Here is a 22,153-nt window from a genome sequence, read left to right on the forward strand (position 1 = left end):
GAAGAGGGTATCTGTAAGCTGGTGGGTCTCGTGGGGACAAGAGGTGCTCCAAGCAGCTGAGGCACCTCATTGTAATTTTCAAGAAGCATCCTCCTCTGCCCTCCTCCCTCCTGGCTGGCTCGCTCTCAGCTGGAGAGCAATTCTGCCATTTCAAGATAATTGGAATCTCACAGCCCCATTCCAGGACCAGGGACATGGAAGATGCTCGATGTAAATTCTCTAAATGGCAGCAGCAGCAGTTGTTGTAACGATGTCCAAAAAACGAGAAGGCAAGCAGGATGAAAAGAGATCTGAGCAGGAGTTTAACCATTTCTTGGAGCCACTTTTGAGATCCTGCAACTGAATTCCAGCTCTCATACAAGGCACCCCACACACCTTGCTACAGGTTAATCTGAAATAATTTTGTAATAATATTCAGGGAAAAAAACTCCTCGACCCTCTTTTCAGAGCCCTGTCCCTGGGGGGTACAGCTTCTCTTGACTAGCTAGCTACACTCTCAGCATTGCCTTGTGGATAGCCTCTTACAATAAGTGTCCTCATTCAGCCCTGGCCCTCCAAAGGGCTACTCTCCCTCCACCCCTAAGCTCTTGAGAAAAAGTTGGGGTCACTACGAAAATACCAGAATGCTTCATTGACTGTATTCAATCATTCACTCCAATGTGTTCCTCCATTCCCCTTCCTTTCTCAGTGGAGAATGAGCTTTTGTATGGGTCTTGTTACTGTCCTCTGCAGTTCCATTCCTCAAGGTGCCAGGCAGTAGATCGTTCACCCCAGGGCCTCGGGGCCCCGGCCCTCCACATCCCCCATCCCTTCTCCCTCCCTACCCAGCAAAAACAGACCAGAGGCTCCCCCCACCCCCAGCATTCTTTCAGCTCATTTCTTTAATAAGGAGACGCAGCTCTTTACAAAATAACAATTTGACAAGAAATCAGACAAAAACAAGAATCCACACTAGGGGAGGGGGACATTGCCAAGCTTGAGAAAAGGGGAGAAAGAGAGGGGCCTGGGACCTGATAGGTTAAGGGGCAGCATCTGTGCATTTATCTTTCATGGGAGACAAGATTGGGGAGATATCTGATGAGGATGATATCCAGTGACCAGCTGGGGTAGGGGTGAGCAATGAGGTATCCTTGGGTCCACCCCAGCTCTGGTTCTATAGATCTCAGGATATTCAGGAAGAAGCAAGTCAGTTTCTTGGATGGGAGTAGGATAGCAGTTCAGATTGCTGTAAGGAACAGTTTCTAGGGACTCCAGAGCCCTAACTTTCAAGGAAGATTGGATGGAGATGCTCACCTTTTCTCCAGATCGCTCACCTCTCCTTTCACCCCAGCCTTTTCTATGAGCTTACTATTTCCATTTCCTCTCAGCTCTGGATTTGAAAAGTGGGAAAGTTCTTCCCATCCACCCAAGTTGGGCTAGAGAGGGTTCAGGTTTTCCTCCCTTCCTCTTTCTCTGCTCTCACTACCTCTCTTTATCCCCTCATGGCCTCTGCCCCAACCCCCACATCTCAGGATTGAGGTGCCCATCCCCAGAATGTTCGGTAATAACTGTCTCTCCAGTTCCTGCCCCAGCCCACACTTGGGTCATATCCTGGTAGCTCTTCTATGGCATTAGGATCTTCAGTTTTTAAAGGAATACTACCTACCTTGTTCCAATGTTAGCTCTTGCTCTTCCTACCAGTAAGAGGTGGGCTGGATGAAAGCGTATGTACTAATCAGAAAAGGAAGGTCTCTTAACTTGGGACATCCAAGCCTCTCTTTGGATCTCAATCACTCCTATGCAATAATTTGTCATGTCTTGATCCTGCTAGAGACCCTTGTGGTCACTGCTTAGCTCTAATAGTGGCTCCTATAGGATAAATTTGCCAAACTCTTAGTAGCCCATCCATTCCACCATGATCTTTCCAAACAGGACATCCAGGGGCTTCCTTCTATCTCTCCTTCTCCTAATTTAATGGACTACCAGCACCTGCATCATCTCCAGGATGGAAATTTCAATATTAGGGACTTAAATTAACCAAAGGATAGTTTGAAATCACTTGTACTCATTACTCTCCATGTCCCTTCTTTCTAAGCCTCTCACAATCTAATCTACCATCCCCCAATTCTGACTCCTGTCCCCAATCCACTCCAAACCAGGCCTACCTGATTAGCAGAACAAAAATAAAGAATCCCAACTGCCTTTTGAACAGTGTTTTTTGCAATATTTTACCAAGTGTTTCCTCATCCATCACTCCATCCAATCCTCATACTAAGGTCAACAAAGAAGGGATTTTCATACATGTAACATTTTACAGACAGGGAAACTGAGGCAAGTAGGGCAATAACCCTGGCTTGCTACCCCTGAAGAGCTGATCTTGTTCCCAAAAAGGACGGAGATTCAGAGTCAAAGAAGGGACAGAACCAAATATGCTGGAGCTATCCAGAGATCATTTTTTGAGGACCCAAAGGAAAGTTATGAAGACTTCATTTGAGGAAGTTAAATGTGGGAAAGGGGATGAAGGACAGTAGGTGAACCCTTCACAAGTAGTTTTAGGAAACCCACTGGAAGGGACATTTAGGAGTAGAGGGCAGGTGTCTGACAGGCCGGCCCTATTATGGCTTATCAGTTAGTTCAGACATCAGGAGGGATAGGTACATCATACATGGAACACAGAAGCCACATTTACACTAAATATCAGATTAGGGTACAGTGCAACAAAGATACATTTAGTTCTACAAAACCCAACAAAGACAGACAAGAGATTGGGAGGGGAGGAGAAGGCAGGGCAAGGGGTAAGAAGAAAGATTGGTTCTGATTTTCTTACTGCTTAGATGGACTGCATGCGCAAAAGGCCAGCTCCCCATCAGAGGAGTACTCAGTCACATGATAACCAGCAAATGGAAGATTTTCTCTTTTAAGGTTGGGAAGACAGAACTCATTCATACCACATAAAAAAATGGAGTTGTAGCCTTGATGGGTTCTGTAAAATGGGCTGTGTATCAGTGGGGAGAGAATCTCATCATTATCATGCGGCTATTTACAGAAGGCTTATTAACATGCACCTTAATTAAATGTCTTGTTCATATGTATATCATATATATAATCTTCTTATATATATATATATTACTAAACACAAACAGAAAGGGCATCAGATGAGGCTCAAATGGCTTCAGTTGGTTCAAATTTTTTTTTGTCCCTTAAAAAAATGAATTATATTTGTATGTCTTCAATTCACAGTGTCCCCCTCTCAATATTGCAGTTTGAAAACCACTTTAAGTGAAATCCTTAGTGTTCAGTCTCTGGCCCTCCCTGGAAGAGTGGTGGAGAAAGCGGAGAGAGAAAGGTAACAATGGGGCACCTTGCCACCCCCTCCCAACAGAGCCAGACACCCAGGACTCTTCTACAGGACCTCATTTGGGACAAAGTGCTTTCACCTTCTCTCCCAGCCTGCCCGGTGTTCCAAGGACAGGACCCACAAAACCTAGCCGATCGATGGGGCAACAATCCATCTAAGGACTGAGAAAGGTTGAACTGCAGAGGGTTGTTTCTGGGCTCAAACATGGGAACCTTTGGTAAAAGGGAACAGAATTCACTACAAGAATGGGTTGAGCCTGGGCTATTTACAGACCATGAACTGTTTTAAGGATCTGAATGAGTTGTAGAAATCTCTTCCTTCCCCCAGATAGCTAACTCTCCTCCCTACTCCCACAACCCTAAGAATACAATGTTAAGAAATCTATTCCTCACTCAGCAGAGGCAAAGTAACTCTTTCAGGAAATCATAAGGCAACTATGTTATCCAACTCTCTTCCCTCAGAGTTTCTGCACGAAATGAACTTTGCAAAAGTCAAACTATCCATCTCTCTCCACCCCCTAACCTCCTAAGGAAGGATAGTATGGGGTCTAGAATTATTTCCATCTCTCCTTATTGAGTGGGGGAGGAAGAGCAGTATGGAACCCCATCCTAAGCCCAAAGTCCCCCTCGTCTGGGTCTGGCTAGATTTGTTTCATGCCCCCAGACTTCCACAGTTCTAGACTGAATAAGTAATTAGTTCATTACTTTTATGATTAGAATAGTGGGTTTTTGGGCTAGGGTAGGAATTTAAGGGTTCCCCACGGAATTGGGGGGAAAGTAGGCTTTGAGAATAATGAAACAGGGGGGATGGTCAGGTTTACTGAAGTTCCTATGAGGCAGAAGGAATAGGAGCTTCAACTATCTCTCAAACCTGGGCTGGCTATGAACACTTAGAGGTCCCATTGGGTTCCCAGAGCCTTCCTCTAGCTATGAACTCAACACCAGTCACATACAATATCCTGAGAATCCCCAGAATCAGATCAAAATGGAAGTGAAGGTTTTGAATGGTGCACTATAGCCCGAGAGAACGGTAGTCCTCTCTACCGGGAAGTCCACCAGCTTTCACATCTGCTTCTATTCCCTCCAAAACCCAAGCAACAGATCAATCTGCTTGGTTACCTTGTCCAGCAGGAGAAAATTACAGCCCTTCCCTCCCCACTTGAGGATTCTCCCTGGCACTGCAGGAACCTGAAGACCCGACTGCTCATTCCTTCTGTTTCACAGGATCAGGTTTGACTTGGGGTCAAGATTCAAAATCGCTTGATTCTCATCCAACCCTTGAGATCCACTAAGAGGAGGGAAAGGACTCCGAGGTCTCTAGCTAGTTGTCTGGCCTGGGCAGGTGGATGCCCCAAATGGACAACATGCTTCTTTTCTCTAGGCTTCCTATGCTGCGGCACTATGGTAATTGGTGGATGAAGAAGGGGAGGGGAAGGAATGGAAAATACTTTAAAGAGATTAGATTCCTCAGTGAAAAGAGAAAGTTCAGATAGGAGGAGGAGATGGGAAAAAAAGAAAAACTGAAAGCCAAAGGAAGAGGTGATCCACGGGCTTAGATTTGGGGAAAGATAGAGAGATGGCAGTAGTGGGAGGAAAGGAAAGAGATGTTTAGAAAACACTAAAACTTCAAACGCCTCTTTATAGAAGGGGAAGAATCTCATGTCTTTCCCATCAAACCAAACTGTCCCACTCTAAAGAGCCCTAATCCTCCCACCACCATGATCACAAGTCTGGTCAGCAAAGACTAAAGCCCATTATCCTTATTACAATTCAACTCTTCCCTCATTTAAAAAAAATAGTCTCTAGTATAAAAATAACCTCCTAGTCACCAGGGAACCCTAGCAGAAAGCCGGATGCCCTCTTTAAGGCAGGCAGACTTGGCTCCTGCTTCCTAGGAAGTATTCCTCCTCATTTGCTTAACAAAAAGTAACCTTATGTCCATCTTCAGTGAAACCTAGAGATGTGACATGTTGTTTCCTCACCCCACAGCACTCCCATATCTGGATTTCTTCCAGTTCTCTCCCACATGGCTTTGTAGTCTGGGGAAAATAATCGTGGCCATGATCAGGTAAGACAGGAAGTTCTGCTATTTTGTGCTACGCAGAGGGCATGCTTCCTGGGCCAACAGTGGCTTCTCCTGCTTTGAAAAAAAAAAAAAGGCTTGGGATTTGAAGGGAGATGAGGCAACAAGTACCTAAGGTTCCTGTATTTCCTTTTGTGGGTGAGAGAAAGGTGGTACTAATTTTCATAGGGTTGTCAAAACTTGCCTCACCCTTGCCCAGTGTGGAAAAGGGGTTGGAGGAATTAGAAGGGGACTCAGTGCAACCTTGGCTAACAAATATATGGCTTTTATCAATGCTGTGGATAAGAGGTTGATGAGAGCAGGGCCAGGGCTAGGCAATAGGGCAATTCCCTCTCCTGGCTTCCAGTGGCCATTTGGAATGAATGCTCTATGCTTCTGGGAATCCAGAGAAGCCTCCCTGTAGAATGCTAAGTCAGGGGATTCCCCTGGAAGTCTCTATGCAGTCCCTCTAAATGGACATAACCTCTCTTTCCCCCGGCACAGAAATGAGGGATAGGGAAAATAACTTAAGGAACTGGAGAAAAAAATCCCAATGCTGGCTTTTATCTCTCACCAGGGAATGTCTTTGCTACTCAAACCAAAAGTGTCACCAACTATCTCCTCATCCATCTCCAATTCTTGGGACCCATGATAATTATAACTTTTTTTTTTTTTTGCTAAAGTTCTCTGGCTCTGCACCAATTACAAATCTCCCCACCAAAGTCATGTCATTTTTAACTGATGATTTTAACATGATGGGAAATAGACACAATTCAAACCATATGCCTTTTCCAGAAGAGGACCAATATTTGCCTTCTCTTCTGAGGAATAGAGAGTTATAGGCTTTGTCTTTTTTTTAATCTTTCTGGGAAACAGAGCCTCTGTCTCTTGCTGCTGACAAAATGAGTTCCCCACATTGGTGGTACCACACCAAGCCAAGGCAAGTTTCACAGAGCAGGTTACTTGCATGACTACTCAAGAGGCTGCTTTTTGGAAGAGAATAGCTGGCAAAGGTCCATGGTGGCAAGAGGGGGTTTGGTCCAGGCTCTGGCCAAATTCAATCTTCAAAACTTGTCATTTCCCCCCAAAAAAAACCCTACCCATATTGAATATTTGGATTTCTGATATTCAAGCTACAGGTAAATCAAAACACTCTGGGATCCTGGGCTTTTCCTTTCTGAGTTTCCATGTCCCTGAAGGATCTTCGCTCTCCACACCTTTTCATGTTCCCGAAATAAATGGAGAAGCTCAAGGTCATTCACTTAATCCACTCATAGTTCCAAAGCTGAGCTCCTCATACAAACAGAGATATACCTGGGCTATCACAGGATTCAGCTGGCACGTTGCCGTCCCAGGACCTTCTCCTTAAGTCAACATCCAAGAAATTGGATGTTTTACCATTGTGTTGGTCCAGAACATTTAAGAAACAGGAAGTGCCACCATTTTGTTGGTCCCAAACATTCATGAAATAGGAAGTGCCATCTTTTGTGGGTCCACCACAAAGAGGCCCCAGAGATGGAGTTTGAGTGAGGCCTTGAAAAAGCAGGGAGGAGAACAGAGAAGGCATGCAGCACGGGGCAGCTATGAGGAAGAATGAAAAGAGCCAGCCTTCTCTTTCACCTATTTGGGGACTCTCCTTACACAGCCAACAGAGGGAAATTAGTCTTTAAAAAAGGAGAGAAAGAAAAAAGGGAAAGAAAGGAGATGGTGACAACCAAAAGAACACGCTAAAGTTGCATAACTGAGGTATTGAGAGCTCTGGGTCTTGTCAGTGTTCATAAGGTGAACCCAGGCTCAGAGGCCACCTATTTGTTCTTGCCCAGGAGGGCGTCCACCTCCTCCTCGGGTTTGAGAGAGTGCCACTGGGCGATCGGCCTCCGGGGATTGGCCAGCATGTCGGACCAGTGCCGGAGCTCCGTGCCTGTGGCATTGCAGCCCACGAAGATCTTGCCGATGGCTTCGTTCTTACCCAGTTTGTCATAGTCCAGCACTGTGACCACAACCTGGACTTTCTGTGAGAGAAAGAAAAAGGAGATGAATCTGAGGGCCAGAAAGTAGCACCTAGGGGTCCTCCCAACTCTCCGTCTCTACTCCAGACTGCCAGGCTAAAAGGTTCTGCCATAGTTCCTTGTGGGAAGGAACTGGTGGCACTGTGGATAGGGCAGAGGACCCAGGAAGAGCTGGGGTCTGGCCTAAGACACTTACTAGCTACTGTGTCTGCCGCAGTTCTCTCAACTATAAAATAGGGATAATAATACACCTATCTCCTAGAGATGTTGTATGGAACGAATGAGTTAATAACTGTAAAACACTTAACACAGTGCCTGGCATTCAACAGGTACTTAATAGAAACATTTCTTGTCTTCCTTCCTTCCTTCCTTCCTTCCTTCCTTCCTTCCTTCCTTTCCTTCCCTTCCTTTCCCCTTTCCTTCCTTTCCTTCTTTCTTTCCCTTCTCTCCTTCCTTCCTTCCTTTCATCCTTTCTTTTTTTTGCTTTCCTCCTTCTTTCCCTTCTACCTTCGTTTCTTCATTCTTTCCTTCCTTCTTTCCTTCTCTCCCTCCCTCTTTCCTTCTTTTTTCCTTCCCTTCTTTCCCTAATTCCCTCTCTTTCTCCCTCATTGCCTCTCTCTTCCTTCCCTCCCTTTTTCTTTCCTTCCTTCCTTTCCTCATTCTCTCTCCTTTCCTTCCATCTTTTCCTTCCCTTCCTTTCCTTTTTCCTTCCTTCTCTCCTTTCTTTCCTTTTGTCCTTCATCCATCCTTTCCTTCTTCCTTCCTTCCTTCCTCCTTCCTTTCCTTTTTTCTTATTATTTCTTCCTTCCTTTCTTCTTTCTCTCCCTCTTTTCCCTCCTTCTTACCTTCTTTTCTGTACCCATCACCTTACCTCTGAATAGGATTGTATCTAACACAACCCTAGGCATATTGAGGATAGGAGGCAGAGCAGAGAAAAGAAAGCAGTCTTTCCTCTCCCTATTTAACCCATTTCTAGTTATCTTTCCAGTGAAGATGGTTTTCTTCTCTACAGCCCAGAAACAGCATTGTTCCTTCTTATTCCTAGAATGCTCATAATGCCCTCCTTCTTCACCCCTGATTCCTGGCATCCCAAATTTCCTTCAGAGCCCAGCTCAGGGACCACCTTCTACATGGGGTTTACCCTGATCCTTCCAGCTGTTAATGTTGATGTTGGTTTTGTGGTTATTGTTGTTTTTCTGTTTTTTGTATTCCTAATGCCTATCATATTGTCTGGCATATAGTAGGTGCTTAATAAATATTTATTCACTGATTGTTCTTACTTTTCTGGAGGCAAAAAGGATCATTTCACTATCTCCTTTCTTATGATTCTCATTAGATAGCACCATGACTCCTACACACAAACATAAGCCTCTTCAGATTCTTATTTTGACCTTTTATTTGCGCTCCTAGAGTCAGGGAGGATGAGGACATGATTTATTTATACTGAGTAAGAGAAAAGTACTCCAAAATGAGGAGGGACTAGTTGTAAGCCATATCTGAGGTCAGTGGCAGAGCTGGGGGCGAATTCCTGATGTTCCAACTCTCAGTCTGGTGTTCACTATGTATTTCTGACCCTACTGATGTTCCCTGAGTCACCCGTTGCCAAAAATAAAGCTCAGTTCTTCCCAGAAGTGAAAAAGGAAGTTCATTTCAAATCTCTGAAATGTTCATAGATGGCCAAGCTCATCCACTGTCATGGACATCTGCCTTTCACCAAAGTGAGGTCAACTTAGAGACGCTCCCGAGGCACCTGGGTTTACTCAGGTCACAGCTTGTTTTTAAATTCCAGAGGGCTTTAGTACCTGCTCTGCTTAATTAAAGTGCTCAGTTAATATAATACTGACCTTATTTACTTTCATTTTTCATAACTGCAGACTATAGCCCAGCAAGACATTTTAAAACTCAAACATTTGGTTATCTCCTCCTCTCCTCTATTTGAGTTCCTCACACCTAGAGAAGGTGCAATTATAATTATAGCTATATATTAATATATATATATGTATATATAGATATATATATATATATGCAGCCCTACAAAACACTTCCCTCATAATAATCCTGTGAGATAGGTAGTGCCAGTATGATGGCCCCCACTTTACAGATGAGGAAATTGAGACTCAGAGGGGTTAAATGCTTTGCCTGTGGTCACAGAAATAATAAATGTCAGAACTGGGATTAGGACCTAAGTCTTTTGACTTTTTCCTCTGACATACTTGTAAGCAGTAAATGGAAAGGGAAAAAAAAGTGGGGGAGGAGGCATCAGACAGAGATACAGCGGGAGAGAAAACCAGAGAAAGGAATAAGGAAATAATAGCATGGAAGGAAGAAAGGAGGGGAAAGGAAGAGACAGAAAGAAAAAAAGGAAGGGAGGAAAGAAGAACAGAAGAACAAACAAATAAGAGGAGAAAGGAGAGAAGGAGAGAGAGAGGGTAGATTAGCAAGCCCAGGATGGTTTTCTCTGATAATTTTAAGAATGTTGCTTCTCTCTAATTATCCCTAATATGGAATGTGAAACAGGAGTTACATTGAGGCTAAGCAGGGCAAAAGCAACTTGGGGTAAGATATTAACTTTAAAATAATCATAATATTAATAGCATGTATCTGCACCTATTTACAAAGTGCTTCACATTTGATTGATGAGGAAAATAAAGCTTAGAGTAATTAATTGACTTGTCCAGGGTCACATAACTAGTGTCTGAGATCAGACTCAACTTCAGATCAAGCTGTTCCCTCTTATGTCCTCTTGTATCCACTGTGTTTCATCAAATACAACCCTTTGCACGAATACATCAGTGCTCCAAAGGCCCAAGGAAATCATTTAAGGATTAATTCTCTTTTGGAACTTTTACTCATTCTCATCCCCTGGGTCAATTCAAATAAACTGAATGACAGCTCCCTTTTCCTAATGCATCCCACTCTCCATCCCTGATTCCATTAGGAGCATTAGGGAATTTGGTCACTGAACTACAAAGTAGTTTCTCTCAAACTGTCCTAAATCTTCTCCTTTTGTGATTACCCCCTACCCACAGCAAAGGCCCAGAGCCCAGATGGGACCAAGATCACCTGGATCTGCTCGAAGGGTATCTCAAAGCTGAAGGATTCATTGAAGTAGGGGTTCAGGGTCTTCTTCTTCACTGTGGTCTTCTTCTTCTTCAGCCTCTTACCATTCTGCATCAAGTGAATCTTCACATAGGGATCTGCAGAAGGAGAAACCTATCACCATCAAAAGCTTCCCAACTCTTATGGGTGCTGATTATTATTATTATGATTATTTCTTAATAATAGTCATCTACAACTCATCTCTTTCTCCCTCCCCTAGACTGTAAGGTCCATATGGAGCTTACATGAAGTCATATGAACTTTGCCTCTTCTCCCCAATGTCAGGTTTAGTTTAACTCTAAATTTATGATGCATTCGTATAGATCCATTATCTAATTCTAATATGATCTGTTTGCATGGATCCATATCCATTCTCTTAACTCTAAATCTTAGGATGCATTAATATGGATCTATTCTCTAGCTTTAAATCTTAGGGTGTGTTTGTATGAATCCATTATTTAACTCTAATATGATCTATTTTTATGGATCTATTCTCTAAGGTCTAAATTTTAGAATGCATTTATATGGATCTATTATCTAACTCTAATATAATCCATTTGTATGGGTCTATTATCTAGCTCTAAATCTTAGAATTCACTTGTATCCACATTTATTTGAATATGGAACCAAATAGATCCTAAGATTTAGAGCTAGAAGGCATCTCAGAGATCATCTAGGTTAGGATTTTTTGTTTTTAATTCAGTTTTATTTTATTTTTCAGTTCCTAATTCTCCTCCTCCCCTCCTTCACCCATTGAGAAAGCAAGAGAAACAAAACCCATTACAAATATGTTTAGTCATTAGGTTATGGGTTCTTAACTCAGGTCTATGAACTTTAAAAAATTATTATCTTGATGAGTATATTTAAAGAAAATTACTTTCATTTAGAATCCTGAGAATTTTATCTTATGCATTTATAAGAATTATTCTGAGAAGGGGTTACTAGACTACATCAGGCTGTCAAAGGGGTCCAGGACCCAAAAAGGTAAGAACCCCTGAGAAAGTCCAACTTCTTCATCCAGGAAACTAAAGGTCAAAGCGAAGCATCCTTGCTCAATGTCACTCAAGTAGTAAGGATAAGGATGAACCTCAGATCATCTGATTGCTTTTCTTATAATATGAGCTTACTCTTTCCAACCTGAAGCTTACAATCATAGACTGACAGATAAAAGGGACTTAGGTGGTCATGTAGCACAACTCTTTCATTTGACAGATGGAGACCCTGAGGCCATAGAAAACTATGAATATCAGGAACTCAGAAAACCATGAAAAAACTTAAAAGAACCAATGCAAAGTAAAATAAACAGAACCAGGGAAAGCAATCTACATAACTGCTCCAACATCTCCTATGAAGAAGGAGAAGGAGAAAGAGAAGGAGGAGGAGGAAGAGGAGGAGGAGGAGGAAGAGGAGGAGGAGGAAGAAGAAGAGGAGGAGGAAGAAGAAGAGGAGGAGGAGGAGGAGGAAGAGGAGAAGGAGGAGGAGGAGGAGAAGGAAGAGGAGGAGGAGGAGGAGGAGAAGGAGGAGGAAGAAGAGAAGAAGAAACCAAATGTCATATGATTCTAATAACCAAGTTTATCCTTAAAGGAGAAATGAAAAAATGCATCTCTCTTCTTTGCAGAGGTCGGATACTATGGGTAGGAAATATTGCATATACAAGATGTCCCAAAAGTCTCAATGTAGTTTCAGGCTTTATTAGCTTAAGTTAATTAAGCTTAAAGGTTAATAAAGTTAAGTTAATAAAGCTTAAAACTATACTTAAGTTAATTAACTTAAACAAATAAAGCTTAAAATTGTGCTTAAGACTTTTGGGACACAGTGTATAGATTTTTATTTTTATCTTTTGTTTTTATATCACCTCGATTTCCTCCTGTTCCCTTCTCCAAGATATTAAAGATATAAACAAAAGAAGTTGAAAGTTTTTTAAAAGAAAAAAAAACAGCAAAAGAAAATTGAGTAAAAACAGTCAACACGTCAAAAAAAAAAAAAACTGTTACAAGACCCTTCTCTTTCCTTTTTCTTTATCTTGTCTCCTACTTCCAATCCAGTTTGTCTCAAATTTTTCCTATGAATACTGAAAGCTAACTTCTTGGTTACTGAACATGCAGTTGGACAGAATCACAGAACAGAGAGCAGAAAGGGACGTCAGCAGCCATCCGGTCCAATTTACACATGAAAGGAATCTTTACCATAACACACTCAACAAGTGTTGGCTCTCTGTCTCTATTTGAAGACCTCCAAAGAAGGAGAACTTCCTCCCTCTGAAGGGGGCCATCACCTGTTAGGACAGTTCTAATTGGTAAAAATGAGTTGTTTTGTTATGCGTGAAAGAGCAAAGGTCTGTGGAATCCAAAACCCAACCCTGAAGGTGACAGCATGTTCTCCTGCAAATCCATTGAAAGGGACAACTCTGGAGCTGAGAATGGCTACTTCATAAGACCAGAGGGGGACAAGGGGGAGATAAATGTGTTCCATCCTAGAATAAAACAACAGTAACCCAGGACTTGAAAGGACCTTAGGGGATGTTCAGTCCAATTACATTTCTGACAAATGATTATCAATTCCTTTTATAGAGAGTTCTGACAAGGGAGAGCTCAGCACCTCTCGAGAGAACCCATGTCACTCATGGACAGCTCCTCTATATGCTGAGCATGTCCCATCCTGTGCATATGTGTATATGTAGCTATTTATCATCTTTTACCATTGTATAAGCCACTGACATAGAGTTCATCACTTCACTGAAGAGAAGTAGCATATTTCATCTTAATTGTTTCTGGACTCGTGGTTTATCATCGGGGTTGTTCAGAATTCTAAAGCCTTTTAAAGTTGTTTTCCTCTGTGATGTTATCATTGTATAAATTGTTCTCCAATTTCTGTTCACTTTGTCCTGTGCCAGTTCACAAGCATCAATCCAGTTTCCTCTAAAACCGTCCATTTCATCATTTTTTATGGCAAAGTAACATTTCAGATTAAGTTGCTGGCCTATGTCTCTCCACTCCTTCACTGTTGGATTGCATCTACACTTGCTGCCTCACACCCATTTCCTTACCATCAACTTATCTTTCAGCCCCTTGCAAACTGGCTTTTGACCCCACTACCTACTGAAATCTTTCTCCAGAATCACCTCTTAATTGCCAAATAAGATGATCTTTTCTCAGTCTTCATTCCCCCTGGACTTTTCTCCACCTGGTAATACTTTTGATCTCTCGTTTCCAATATTTCCTCCATGCAGCTGCCAAATTGTTATGCTCTAAATCTGATCGTAACAGATCTGACCCTCTCATTCCCCTACTCAAGAATCTTCAATGACACCATTTTGTTTCCAGAAGAACATGCAAAGGGGGAGTATTCTGGGAAGATGATGGAGTATGTTGGCAAATTTCAAGCTCTCTCAATTTCCCCCACTAATAGAACAAATTTGTGCCTCAGGGCGAACACTGACCTGTGAAAAATCAAGAAGACTGGGGCAGAACTGGGGTCCTAATGATACAACCCTACAAGATCTGAAGAAAGGCCCCAGCCCAGGATTAACCTGTCTCAAGAGCAAACACCCCGAGGTTAGCTCTGCAGAAAAATCAAGTGAGGATCCCTCAGGCTATATGGTTGTACCTGGAGCATCCGCAAGAACCACAGAGACTTTCACCTTCCCAGACTTTTTGTCTAGTGAGGGTTTGAATCTGGGAAGATAGAGTGAACCTTGGCTGATTGGGAATGTCAGGCCTAGCTGTGCTGCTGAGACATGACCCTGGGTGAAAAGGAACCACCACTGGCTAAGTGCAGAAGCAGCGGGACAGGGGCGCTGCCAGCTGAAGGCACTTGCAGGAGGGGGGGAGTTCTTTATTTGGGGTGATTGGTGTGAGTGGACAGCTGAGGGAAAACTTGAGGTACCATTAAATTAGAGGTGCTTACACTAATACCTCTTATTTAAAAAAAAAATGAACTGACAAAGAAGAGAGAACTCTACCATTAAAACACATTATGGGAACAGGAAAGACGGGTTCATCTTCAGAGGAGGACACTTTAGTTTTAAAAAAAAAAAACTTCTATGCAAGAGTCACATGAAATGGCTTATAAAGAATATAAAGAAGATCTCAAAAAATGAATTCAAAAATCAAATGAGAGACATTGAGGAAAAACTAAAGAAAAACATTTAAACCATACAAGAAAAATAAGATTATTAAAAAAAAAAAAAGTTAACCAACTAGAAAAGGACGTACAGTCTCAAAGATGAAAATAACTTTGAAAATTAGAACTGGGCAGGGGAAGCCAGTGAAGCTTTGAGAGACCAAGAAATAATAAAACAGATTATAAAGAATGAGAAAATAGATCAGAATGTGAAACATCTCATAAGAAAAACAACAGATCTGGAGAACAGATCAAAAAGAGAAACTATAAGAATAATCGGACTACCAGAAAGTTGTGACCAAAAGGAGAACTTTGACACAACAATGCAGGAAATAATCTTTGAAAATTGTCCTGGAGTGATAGAACATGAGGGAAAAGCAAAAATAGAAAAAAATCTACCAATCACCACCTCAAAGAGATACTTTGTGGAAACCATATAGGAATATTATTGCCAAATTTTGAAAGCCCCAGGTTAAAGAGAAAAAATTGCCAAAAAAAAAAAGGGCAATTCAAATACTACAGCTAGAAGTGTACAAAACTTATCAGCAGCTACAATAAAAGACTGCAGATCTTGGAATCATATCTACAGACAAGCAAAAGAACTAGGCCTATGGCCAAAAATATCATATCCACCAAAATTATAATTTTGAATGAGAAAAAGTGGACATTCAACAAACTTGCAGATTTTCAGGACTTTGTATCAACCAAACTTGAACTTAACAGAAAATTTAACAAAAAAGAGCCAATATCAAAGAGCAATTTTAAGGAACTTAACATGGACAAAATTTAAACATGTTCAAATTGTTTGGTTTTTTTTAACATGAGAAATGTATATTTTATGTTTAAGATTTACAGCAACAATAGGATAAGCTCAAAATAAAGATTGGCAGAGTAAAGGTAAAAATTGTAATCATGTTATACAAATGAGGGGCAGAAAAATAGATACAAAGGCATTAGAGGAGGGGAGGAGGGCTCGTAGTTCTGGAAACCTACTCACATTGGGAATGGGTTCAATAGATAACACTATATATACCATGAAAGGTATAGCAAAATATATAGGTGTATGGGGAAGCAAAAATTGAGGGAAGAAGACAAGGTAGGGATCCCTGAGTGTGGGGGGAGGTTAAATAATAATAAGCCACATTATGGAGCAGAATTTAAGGAGTCAATAGGGATAGGAAGCATATGTGTCTATGTGAGTGTGTGTATGTATGTATATATCTACATACATATACATAAACATATCTTTGCTTAACTGTAGCTTGTTTGGAAATGGGGGGGATGAAAGGGAGAAATGTGTGTGTCTATGTGTGTACATATATATGTGTCTGTATCTTTTCTTAACTATAACCCGCTTGGGGTTGGTGGGAGGGAAGAAAGGAGGAAAAAGAATAAAGTAAAAAAGGTATGCAGCAGAGAATAGAAGAACAGTTTACAAGGAAGTAAAGAAAAGACAGATACTTATGAATATAATTTCTTCTACTAATATATGTATACTTTCTTAAATTGGTATGTGTTCTTATATATTTTGAATCCTCCCTGATGTTCTGCTGGGCACATGATAATGTTCTCTTTTCTTTTGTTTCATTTTGTTTTGTATTGCTTTTCTGTTTTTCTTATTTATTCAAATAAAATAAATTGGGGAAAAAAGAATAACATGCAAATTCCTTAGCCTAGAATTTCCATTGCTTCAATATGGTTTCCCCCTAATTTTCAATGTTATTTCATATTTTTCTCTTTACATATTCTTCAGTCCAGTCAGTCTGGTCTGATTGACGTTTTGTTTGGTCCTGAAAGGCAGAAATGGAAGTAATGGGTGGTAACTGCAAAGTAAAAAAAAAAAAAAAAAAAAAAGCAAATTTCGATTTAATATCAAGAAAAGATTCCTAATAGTTATAGATCTCCAAAAATAGCATGGGCTATCTTACTGGTGGATTTCTCCTCATTGGAGGGCTTCAAGCAAAGGCTGCAAGACCACTTGTCACGTCTATTATTATAAAGATTCATTTCAGCTATGAGTTGGACTAGAAAATTGCTGAAGGCCCTTCCAAATGTCAAATAATTAATTCAGTACTCTACATTTCCCTGATTTGGCCAAATCATTTTAATTACTTGTATACACAAGGGAAGATCGATGACATACAAGCAGATCTCACAGTTGTATTCTCCCACGAAGTAGAGTATGGCTGACCAATTTATAGCCTTACAAGTAGGTTGAAGAGAATAAATTGGGGGTGGGGTAGGAGAGATGAAAGATTAGTAATACAATGCAGGAGAAGGAAGCAGAGAGCTAGAAGAGTTATGGCTAACAGAACGCAGAAACCAAATTGTGATTGGAGCATCCTAACTGGTACTACAGGTTGAGTAGATGCTCCCTCATTGTCCTGCCTGGTGACAGCATTCTTTCCTGTGAGAACTTCTTTCCTTGTAGTTTCTTCCAGTTGATATTCCACCCACAGGTCTTTCTGGAAGCACAACAAAATAAAATGGGACCAGCGACACGAACCACCTCCAGGGACTGATAGCCAGTTAGAGAATGCCTTCAGAATTGGAGTTTCCTGGCCAAAGAGCAGATGAATTAATTTATGGAGAAGGGAGAAATTGCTCACTGAGGAATCCCATCCCAAAGCTCAAATCAAGTGCTGCTTCCTCTATGGGGCCTCCCCTGATCCCAGTTCCAGCTGCCAGCGCCTTCCTCCTCCTCCTGAAATTACTTTCTGTTTATTTGATCTAGATATTGTAGCTCCTACTAATATACGTATATATTGTTTCCCCTGTAAGCTCCCTGAGAGCAGGCCCTCATCACTCCACATGTTGACTACTGCAATAGCCTCCTCGCCTCAAGCTTTCTCTCGGCCATCTGTCCTCCAATCAGCTGTCAAAAGGATTTTCCTAAAACACTGATCTGACCATATCACCTCCTTCTGTTCCATATACATCAGGAGCTCCCTGTAATCTCCAGAATTCCAAGCCTTTCATAATCCTCCTCCCCTTTCTGGTCTTCTTAGAATTTGCTCTCCTCCACCTAGCTGTAATCCACTGACCCTGACCTCCTTGCAGTCTCACAAGACACCCGTTAAGTCTAATAAGACCGAAGCTGCCCCAGTCATTCCCAGCTCAAACTCTTCAATGGCTGACAGGGTAAAAAATATTTATTCCTTTATCCGTCGTTCAAGCCTCTCCACAAACTGGCTCTTCCTGACTTTTCTGAACTTCTTCATGCCGTTCTGGTTCATTTATTCAATTTCTAGTCAGACTGGACGTCCTGCCCTTCCACTTTCTCTTGTTCCAAGGGTAAGCTCATGGATGCTCCCCCCCCCAGTGGATCCCTCCTCAGAGCTCCCCTGAGTACCTGGATCACTCTGCTCCCATCACGTGCTGCCTTGGATCCTAATGGTCAGGGCCCGTGCAAGCCAGAAGGGGTTCTGACAGGAAAACAAGATTTTACCTAATTCACAATTACTCCAAAGGCAACCAGCCTCTGGGCATAGGGACATTCTGGCCTCTGTAAAGCTGGCAGGGGGGCAATGGGGTTAGGGGTACCATCCTAGCAAGAAGAGTGGACAACAGTAGGCAATGAACGGTTAGAAGTCCTCCTAGAATGGGAATTCAAGGATAAAATAACTGGGAAATACAGGAGTTGGGCAGCCATCTGACACTAGTGCCGCCCCATGGCCGATGGCGGATCTGCACGCACCTGAAAGGCCTCCTACATCCATCTTCTTCAGATTCTTGGCTTCCAGAATACAGACAGTCAATTTCCCCGCAGTGGGCACGTACCGGAGGGAAGTACAGATGTCTCCCAGCTTTTCTGGCTGCCCGGGGAGGAAAAAGCAAGATTCAGAGCCTCCCCTTCAGCCTAAAAGGGGCCCTTAAGCACGTTTTGCTCAGTTCCTTCTCTCCAGGTGAGGCTGCTGCTCACCTTGCCCAGCGCAGGGTGTGGGGAAGGGGGAAGGAGGGCGACGTCTCTCTTTCCCAGGGAATTCTTTCCATTATCATTCCCCGGATTACGGACCATTGGAAAGTCCTTCCATATACATCAACTCAGTTCTTCCTGCTATGGTTCAACGAAGCCTTTATACCATAAGGGAGATACTTGGCTTAAACCTCTCATTTGTGTTTATCTCTATCTCTGATAGATCATAGTTATGAGGGAAGGAGGAAGGAAAAAAGGAAAGAAGGAAGGGAGGGAGAGAAATGAAGGAAAGGAGGGAGGGACTGAGGGAGGAAGGACTGAGGGAGGGGAAAAGGAAGGGAGGGGAGAAAGGGACAAAAGCAGAAGGGAAGAAGGGATGGAGAGAGGAAAGAAGGAAGAAAAAAGGAATAAAGAGATGGAAGAAGGAAAGAAAGAAAGAAGGGAGAAAGGGAGAATCAAAGGAGGGAGGAAAGAAAAAAGGAAAGGAAGGAAGAAGGAAAAAAAGAAAGAAGGAAGGAGAAAGGAATAGAGAAAAGGAGAGAGAGAGGAATGAAGGAAGGAAGGACTGAGAAAGAGGAAGGGATGAAGGCAGAATGGAGGGATGAAAGAAGGAAGGAAAGAAAGAAAGGGGGAAAAGATGGAGAGAAAAAGATAGAAATCAGAGATGAGAAGAATAAATATTAGCTGAGATGGCAGGGATGGGTGAGGGTCTTTAGACTACATGTTCCCAAGGCAGGCAGCTGGCTCTGGAAGATGATTGGGAATATATCCTGACTTGTAGCTGTCTAAGGCAGAGGGACAAATTATTTGTATGCCCTCAGCAAGGTTTTTCAATTTCATGGCCCCCATGTTATTGCTATTGTTCACTGGAGTCTTGGAGCCTTCACTATAACACATATCATTTAAGTTATCACAAAATAAATACCTATGGGCCATGGAGAGCAGACTTTTCTGGCATTAGAAATATGTGCATTTGTAAAAGTCATATTTAAAAATGTTCCTCCGTTGGCCCCTGGTGTGTGGGTCCTAAGCGGCTGTCTGCCTTGTTTACTCTTTAGATTACGTGTTCCCAAGGCAGGTAAGGATAGCAGCAAGCTGGGATTCAGAGTTGGGGAAGGGTATCCTCCTCCTTTTCTTTTCAAGGGGTGTTCTCCCTATTGAGACCATCTTAGAACTGGGTATCCATGAGCCTGGGAATGAGGTCTGGGGACATGGAACCTTCTCTGCTCACTCCACCTAGGCTGATCTTTCCCTCTCAGACACCACACTAGAAGCACTTGATAATAATAACAGCTCATTTTCTTATAATGCTTTAAGGTTTGCAAAGCATTTTCCTACAACCCCCCATCCATAAGTCAAAAAGTGCAAGGAATATTATTCCCACTTTTCAAGTGAGAATACTAAGAATTAGAAAGATCAAATGGCTTGCCCCAAATCACTCAACTCGCATGACTCTAGGGCCATACTACCCCGGCTCCCATTGGGTGCTAGATGCACATTCTTGTAACATTCTCAGCTCCATGTGTACAGACTGGGAGCTCCTGACACCTGGAGCCCAGGATCAAGGTGGGCACTCAGTCATGTTAATTTGCTTGTCTCCCTGGTACTGGCCCGGTCCTGTCTTCTCTTTACAGCTTCTTAAGTACAAAATTTAAACTAGTCCAGGCTCAGGCTGTTTCTGCTTTACCTCTTCTTTCTCTCCACCTTGTAGGTCTCTCCATTCCTCAATGGGCTGGCCCAAGTCCACAGTGTTCATGGGCACCTTCACCTCCCCGATGATGTCGTGTTTGGAGAAGCGGTCAAAGTCATAGATGGCCATCACCAGTGTCTTTCCCCCCAGCTCCTGGTAGGGCACCTGTGGGACATGTCAGGGCACAGACAGGTAGAGTATTATAAGGAGTCAGTTCCTGGGCGTGATGATAATGTGGATATCATCATCCCCACATGGTCCCCAGTTCAACCTCAGAGTCACAGAATTTGGTGGGAAAAAAAACCTTGATTATAGGATCAAAGAGTTAGAGTTGGTCAGGACCTGGGAAAGCAGATGGGCAGGGGATCCTCTGATCTTCTCAGAGGCTCTAAGAATAAGCTGATCTCTGGGCAAGAGCAGGATAGTACCTGAGGGTTCATTGATCCTAAGCAAATTCTTCTAGGCTGGGTTAGTCCCAGATGGAGTTAGAAGTCAGGAAAGGGTAATCCCTGGGTATTTAAGGGATAAAATAGCAACGTCTCTGAATTACCCACTGTGAATTCTCAGCCTCTGATCCTGTATTCTTAGAAGGAATTCAAGGAAAGAAAGAAGGGAAGGACCTGGGATAATGTTATTCTCCACCTCACCTTGAAGGTAAAAGTCTCATTGAAAGCAGGATTCAGTGTCTTCCTATGGACCTTGGTTTCATATTTCTTCTTCTTGTCTGGGAGGAGGAAGACTTTGACATAGGGGTCTGAGGTGCCTCCCATGTCCAGAGCAGGAAGCTCAGCTGCCTGAAGAACGCCCACGGTCAACTGTAAAGAGAAATGAGCCCACTTCTCAGGTCTGCTCCAGAATTCTCAGGCTGCCCAGTTCCACTAACCCCTGGTTTGGAAAGTTAGTATGGGAACTTGGACTCAGATCTCTAGGGATCTTCTCATTCAGTTCTATGCTCTAAGATGGAACAGGATTTCCAGAGTAAGACCAATACATGACTAGAAGGCTATCCAGGGACTCTGCTGATACCTCCTTCCCATCCGTGGGAATATATTTGTACAGAACATGGACATCCCTGGGGGATGGGCTCACCCTATTCCCTTTTCCTCTGTCCCCTTTCTCAAGCCTTCATCAAGCCTTCTCTGACTTGATATCATATGATGAACCTGAAAGGGATCTTGCTGATCACATAGCCCAGATGGTCATAACTCCAGACCCTTCAGCCTGACTAGACAATCCAAAGCTTGTGTTTTTCCCTTTCTGTACTCATCTCAACCTAAATCTCAACCCAGGAGTATGATAGTAAACATTTAACAACTGGCACTCTTGAGGGGAAAATGTGTGCAGCATATATTTTTTTAGCTTAATTTACATTATTTTTCTCTATCCCATTCTTAACTCTAGAAAATCAACAAAACAATAAACCAAGCTCCAGTTGGTAACATTTGCTGTTTTCCAAAGTGTAAATGCTCAGACTGAAGATTTAGCAGTGGGCTCTAGGCTCCAGCACAACCCCACCTCCCCTTCATTTCCACCTTTCTACCACCTCCCTCCAATCTCTAAGCACCTGATTAGCCTGGAAATCATAGTCCAATGAAAACTGCAGTTTTCCCAAGTTTTCAGGTTCTTTCTCTTCTTCTCCTTCACCTTCTCCTTCTGTCAGTCCTGTCTCTGCATCATCATCATCCTGGGGAAGCTAGGAGGAAGAGAGAACAGCTCAGATGAGCATAATAGAAGAATGGCAGAGGGCATCTTCCCTTCTTCCTGGGATGGAAAGATGGAATGGATGGAAGGAAAGACTCCTCAGGGGGAGAGATGGGGTTTTCCTTAGGACTTCAAGAAACATCTCTATAGGTATGCAAGTGAGTGGAGGTCCTAGGCTTATGGCTCTCATTTGAACCCCATCCCAAATCTTGAATATT

The 22,153-nt window shown here is 42.5% G+C and overlaps 1 protein-coding gene across 3 annotated transcripts in view; it reads right to left on the reverse strand.

Annotated features, from left to right (window-relative positions):
* Positions 1 to 863: 863 nt before the first annotated feature.
* The window catches only part of SYT2 (synaptotagmin 2), a 174,804-nt gene continuing 153,514 nt past the window's right edge, over positions 864 to 22,153 (reverse strand). For all 3 annotated transcript variants that reach the window (XM_031937150.1, XM_031937149.1, XM_003767572.3), the window contains 6 exons: positions 21,799 to 21,918; positions 20,882 to 21,049; positions 20,232 to 20,399; positions 18,326 to 18,443; positions 10,471 to 10,604; positions 864 to 7,410 (listed from right to left, as the gene is read on the reverse strand). In XM_031937150.1, the coding sequence (XP_031793010.1) occupies positions 7,204 to 7,410; positions 10,471 to 10,604; positions 18,326 to 18,443; positions 20,232 to 20,399; positions 20,882 to 21,049; positions 21,799 to 21,918 (915 nt within the window). In that variant the 3' untranslated portion in view covers positions 864 to 7,203. The remainder of the gene's footprint in view (positions 7,411 to 10,470; positions 10,605 to 18,325; positions 18,444 to 20,231; positions 20,400 to 20,881; positions 21,050 to 21,798; positions 21,919 to 22,153) is intronic.

The sequence above is a fragment of the Sarcophilus harrisii genome, chromosome 4 (assembly GCF_902635505.1).
Source record: "Sarcophilus harrisii chromosome 4, mSarHar1.11, whole genome shotgun sequence".
In the NCBI taxonomy this organism is placed as follows: Eukaryota; Metazoa; Chordata; class Mammalia; order Dasyuromorphia; family Dasyuridae; genus Sarcophilus; species Sarcophilus harrisii.